This window comes from Alligator sinensis, unplaced genomic scaffold (genome assembly GCF_000455745.1).
Source record: "Alligator sinensis unplaced genomic scaffold, ASM45574v1 scaffold444_1, whole genome shotgun sequence".
In the NCBI taxonomy this organism is placed as follows: domain Eukaryota; kingdom Metazoa; phylum Chordata; order Crocodylia; family Alligatoridae; genus Alligator; species Alligator sinensis.
Window position 1 is genome coordinate 4,441,486 of NW_005841886.1, and position 5,672 is coordinate 4,447,157.

The following is a 5,672-nucleotide window of genomic DNA, read 5'->3' on the forward strand; positions in this document are numbered from 1 at the left end:
GTGCTTTTTTTCCCCCAAGTGCTAGGAGCTGGGGCAGGCAGGGCTGCCATTGCTGGGCTGGGACAGGGGAGGAGGGGGCAGGGGAGCCTGGCCTGGCTGATTCAGGGATTCGGCTGGTACCAAATTTCCGAATCAAATTCGACTGAATCGAATCAGGACAGTGATTCGAATCACCGAATCAAATCACTGTCCCTCAAATCAGCCGAATCTAAAACAAATACTAGCCGCTTTGCACAGGCCTAACATTCACAGCATGTAAAAGAGTATGTAGTGCAAATCCATTGACTTCAGGAGAGCTTCACTGGCATAAAAATTGAGAAAGAGATTGGTGAAACAGACTGAAAGAGTTTTAAACAGCTTTACTAAAAATCCCTTTCCTTCACAATTGCTTCACTTTCATTTTCCTGTGTCTTATGATGACATGACATTATTAGCTCTCCTATCCCCATAGAGTAGGAGTGTTCAACCTACAGCCCAGGGTCCAGATCCACCCCCAAAGTCATGACATCTGGCTTGCAAGGATCTCCCTGGGTCAGAAAACTTGGCAGTGAGGGAGCACTGGCACCTCTCCCCTGCTGCCAAATTTCCAGACCTGTGGAAGCCCCAAGAACTGCCATGCATGCTGCATGACAGCAGAGAGATGGGTGAGGGCTGGCAGAGGCAGCATGAGACCCAATCCTGGCATGTGGAGACCAATCCAGCCTGCTGACTGGCCTCATACCACTCCTCCAGCCCACAGGGCCAAAATGCTGAGCACCATTGCCACAGAGCCTTCCTTGGTAGGCAGAGACTTTCTTTATCTATCTAGCTATTCCCACACCAAATCTTTGGTAAACTGAATTTAAGTTTGTAATCATGTGTGTCCAGTGTGAGTACCTTTTATCTTTCAAGTACATGAGCTGAAAAAAGTAAGGTCCCCCAGGACTTTGAAGTACGAATTTATAAGACTCCAATAGCACTCCGCCTATGACTGTCCCACAGGCATAGGAGGATACACCCTGTATATCCTGTATAGGAGGGATCGTGTTGGGAAGAAGGGCAGTGGAGTTACTCTCTATGTGAAGGAACATTACACCTCCCTAAAAGCAAAGATTGGAAACAAAGAAGGGCAACTTGAGACTCTATGCGGCAAGATACAGGGAGCGCATGGGGAAGAAGATTTGACCATAAGAGTTTATTACAGATCTCCAAACCAAGAGGAACAGCTCGACCAGGAATCCTCTGGAGAACTGGCAGAGGCTGCACACTCTCGGAGCATGGTCATCATGGGTGACTTCAACTACCCAGACATCTTATGGGATGAGCACTCAGATAGATGAGCACTCACCGATCAATGAGCGGGGGGGCCCAGAGGTCAGTCAAAGAGCAGGGGGGGCTCCCCAGTGGCCAATTGAAGTGTGCAAAAGCAAAATCGGAAGTCCCACCGTGGCACTTCCAGTTTTGCCGCTGCGACCCAAGTCCATCCCACCAGTTGAGAAACCCTACTCTATCTAACACAAGAAGTCTATGGGCCAACCAGGGGCAAGACACTCCTAGACTTGGTTCTGGCCAAAGGAGACGATCTAGTGAGCAGCCTGAGAATTGAAGGGAAACTGGACGACAGTAACCATGAGATGATCTCTTTCTCCATCCACCATAAGTCTGTAAAGTAGAAATCCTTGATTTTAGGAAAGTTGACTTCCACAAGCTTAGGGGATTGGTAGTTGAGATGGTGGGACCATAGTCCAATGAGGAAGGGGCTACAAGAAGAGTGATCGTTCCTCGAAGAATCAATCCTAAAAGCTCAAAGAAATTCCATTCCCTTTTGTAAGAGAGGCAGCAAAAGGGCTGGGAGACCCCCTTGGCTCAACAGGGAAGTTGTGGATGTCCTGAAATTTAAACAAGAAGCCTACAAAGGATGGAAGTCAAGAATACCTACCAAAGAGGAGTACTCGGCAACAGCCTGCACCCGTAGGGAGCAGGTCAGGACAGCAAAAGCACAAATAAAATACAGATTAGCAACCAGAATCAAAGACAACAAAAAGTCCTTCTTTAGATATGTAGGAACTTGGAGAAAAATAAGGGAAGCATAGGACCCCTGATGAATGAAATGGGATGGCTGATAACTGACACTCAGGACAAAACTGAACTCCTTAGTGAATACTTCACATTTGTATTCCATCAGTCCAAGGGTGTTAGCCTGCTTGATATGATACAGGATGATCATGGTGGGGGTGACCACCCCCCCATAGGTGGTGTAGATGTTGTGGGGGAGCACCTACAAAGGCTAAATATCTACAAGTCAGCAGGACCAGATGAACTACACCCAAGGGTGCTAAAAGAAATGGCCAAAGTCATTGCGCAACCAATGGCAAAGTTATTTGAAGACTCGTGGCGCTTGGGAGAGGTCCCAGAAGATTGGAAGAAGGCCAATGTGGTGCCTATCTTTAAGAGAGAAAGGAGGACCTGGGGAATTACAGAGCAGTCAGTTTGACCTCAATCCCTGATAAAATCCTGGAGAAAATTATCAAAGAATCCATTACAGACAGGCTAGCAGAAGGCAGTATCTGACAGATAGCCAACATGGCTTCATTACAGGCAGGCCATGCCAGACCAACCTCATTTCCTTCTGTGATCAGATTACTTGCCACCTGGATGGGGGATATGAAGTTGATGTCATATACCTGGACTTCAAAAAGGCCTTTGACCTGATCTCACACAAAGTCCTCATGAAAAAAATTGGGAAAATGTGGCCTCGACTACTTTACAGTCCAGTGGCTAGGTAACTGGCTCCGTGGTAAGACTCAGAGAGTATTGATTGATGGAACCAAGTCATCATGGCAGAGGATGACCAGTGGCATCCCTCAGGGTTCTGTACTCAGATCAGTGCTTTTCAACACGTTCATCAACAATTTGCATTTGGGCATTAAAAGTGAACTAGCAAAGTTCTCTGATGACACCAAAACTATGGGGGAGTGTGGTCACACTCAAAGACAGACTGGCAATACAGGCCAACCTGGACAGTCTTTTGAGGTGGGCAGACCTCAACCCAGATGCTGTTTAATATGGAGAAATGTGAATTGCTCCATCTGGGGAGAAGTAATTTACAACATACTTAGAGGCTCAGCAGCACTACGCTTGCTAGCACCGCATATGAACGAGACCTGGGTGTCACAATAAACAACACAATGAACATGAGCCACCAATGCAATGCTGTAACTGGCAGAGCTCATCAAACACTGGCATGCATCTACCAAGGCATCTCAAGCAAGGCTAAGGGTGTCATCCTCCCTCTCTACTCAGCCCTGGTGAGACTGCAGCTGGAGTACTGCATCCAGTTCTGGGTGCTGCACTTCAGGATGTGAAGAAGCTCGAGAGAGTCCAAAGGAGGGCCACACACGTGATTAGAAGCCTAGAGACCAGGTCATACAAGGAGAGGCTAAAAAACTTGGGACTGTTCAGTCTGGAGAAGAGAAGATTCAGAGGGGACTTGGAGGCAGCCTATGAGTATATCAAAGGCATACATCAGGGCCTGGGGGAGCATCTATTCACCAAGGCCCACCAGGGAGGACAAGAAATAATGGGAACAAGCTGATTGAGGATTGCTTCAGGCTATCCATAAGGAAAAACTTATTTGCAAGTCAAGTGTCGAGGGTTTAGAACAGGCTCCCCCCAGAGGTAGTACAGTCATACACCCTGGTGATCTTCAAAAAGCGTCTTGACGCCCATCTTGCTGGGGTCATCTGATCACAGCAGTCTTTCCTGTCCAAGTGCAGGGGGGTTGGACCTGATGATCTGTAAGGTCCCTTTCAGCCCATAACAACAATAACTATCAACTATCAAATAGTACACTTAAAACCACTAAACTACCTTAACTCTGCCCCATCAAGATGCCAGTCTGTCACCTTGTTTTCTTTGCCTTGGAAACACTATAAACTTGAAACACAGAACACGTTTTTTCCCCATTTGTATCTAGTACACCTCTCTGATGATTTATCCATACTCAAGCCCCATAGGGTTTTGTTTTTAAATACTCTAATTCCATAACATATTTGTATGAGTCTTGAACGTAGAGCCAGATTGGTTTGTATCTAATAATCAAGCAATACGAAGGTACCATGCAAAATCCTGGGATTACAGTCAGTATATTCAAAACAGAAAAGTTACTTGCATAAATAACCTTCCTTAATTTTTTTAGCAAAGTCATTAGGTATTATTTATATATCATTAAAAATAAAAAGGCAACCAGCTTAATATTTTTGTCCTTTGCTATCAGATTTATAAGGAAACGCATATTTAGATCACTTAGGCTCTTTTTCTAGTTCTCTGTTTATATTGAACCAAGAATAATGGAGTTCTTCGTCTGGGCCTAGAGATCCTAGATACTACCATACTAAATAATAATAATTATAAAGATATAAGAAGAAAATGCAAGAGATGATAAAAAATTTAAACAATAAATTGTGCACTGAAAAAATGGTCAGAAATGTTGTTTCTAATGAGATGTTTCAGTTTTTTCCTTAGAAATTTCCAAACCAAATAAAGATGTTCCTTTTTTTTTTTTTTTCCTCCAAATTGCAGGGAGGGGGGTTGGTTCAGCTCAGTTTTCAGAAATAAAACAAAAATTTAAAGATTATTCAATAAGAAAATGTTGCTTTGTTTTAAATTTTCACACAGAAGATTCACACAATTTTAACAGGCATCTGGGCAAGAACATGTCATTCAAAATGTTACTGTGGAAAAAAGTATTCAGGCGGTTCCATTCAAATGCAAAGAAAAATGTATTGTTCGGGGCTCTTTTGTACTTACACAATATGTAGTAAAATGCAAAGCATGGAATGGTGGATATTGTGTTCAATATTTTTTTTTGTCTGCAGTGTACTGCCTGACAGCATGATGTGCTGCCTCTGCAAAATACAAAAGGATATTGAAATGTCATACAAGATGATCAAGTTACACTGTGTGGATTCATGTGTCACCAACTCCTCTCTTTGTGGTAGGTGTGCAGTTACCAAACACCATTTTCAAAGTAGACTCTATAGAAGTCTTGTGCAAGTCTGCAACCCCAGCAAAAGTTGTTACTACCTTGGGCTGCCGTGATCGATGGGGTGGTCAGCCTGGTACTTTTCAGTCAATTTCAGGGGCATCTCTGCTGCAGTGGTACTAGGGCTACATTAGCACTGGCACTTGTAATGCCACTGTAAGTGTGGGGCCATTTAAACACCCTGAAAGTCAGCTGAGCACAGCCTTTATAAATCTTTGTAAGTCTTGTCTATTCCCAGCAGAGCATGGAAAGCCTATAGATTTTCCTTTCAGAAAGTGATCTTAAAGAAATAACAGCTGAAGGTTACTTGTAATTAAAAACGGAAAATGTCAAATATCATCTTGGAAGAGACTGGTTTGTTCAATTAAATAAGTGTCACTGATTCCAACCAGCACATTTATTTCCATACCAATAAAATTTCAGGCTTTGTGTTGCATCTGCAGCCATCCCTTCAAACCAGCTTTATAATACCCTAGACTCACAGCTGAAAATGTATGTCCTGAATTCTACTGCTCCTTGTCAAGCTATTCATCCGTTTCAGATATTTGATGAGGAAGTATCCATCATGTCTAGGGACCTACCGGCTGAAGCGGGGCTGTGCAGCAGCTCCTTTAATCTTGCAGTTTCCCCCATACACCCCCTCTGCCCC

General features: G+C 44.0%; 1 protein-coding gene across 1 annotated transcript in view; it reads left to right on the forward strand.

The window, feature by feature from the left end:
* Positions 1–5,672, forward strand: part of LRRC37A3 (leucine rich repeat containing 37 member A3) — a 21,159-nt gene that overhangs the window by 11,842 nt on the left and 3,645 nt on the right. The window contains exon 5 of the mRNA XM_025196914.1: positions 4,857–4,975. Coding sequence (XP_025052699.1) covers positions 4,857–4,975 — 119 coding nt within the window. The remainder of the gene's footprint in view (positions 1–4,856; positions 4,976–5,672) is intronic.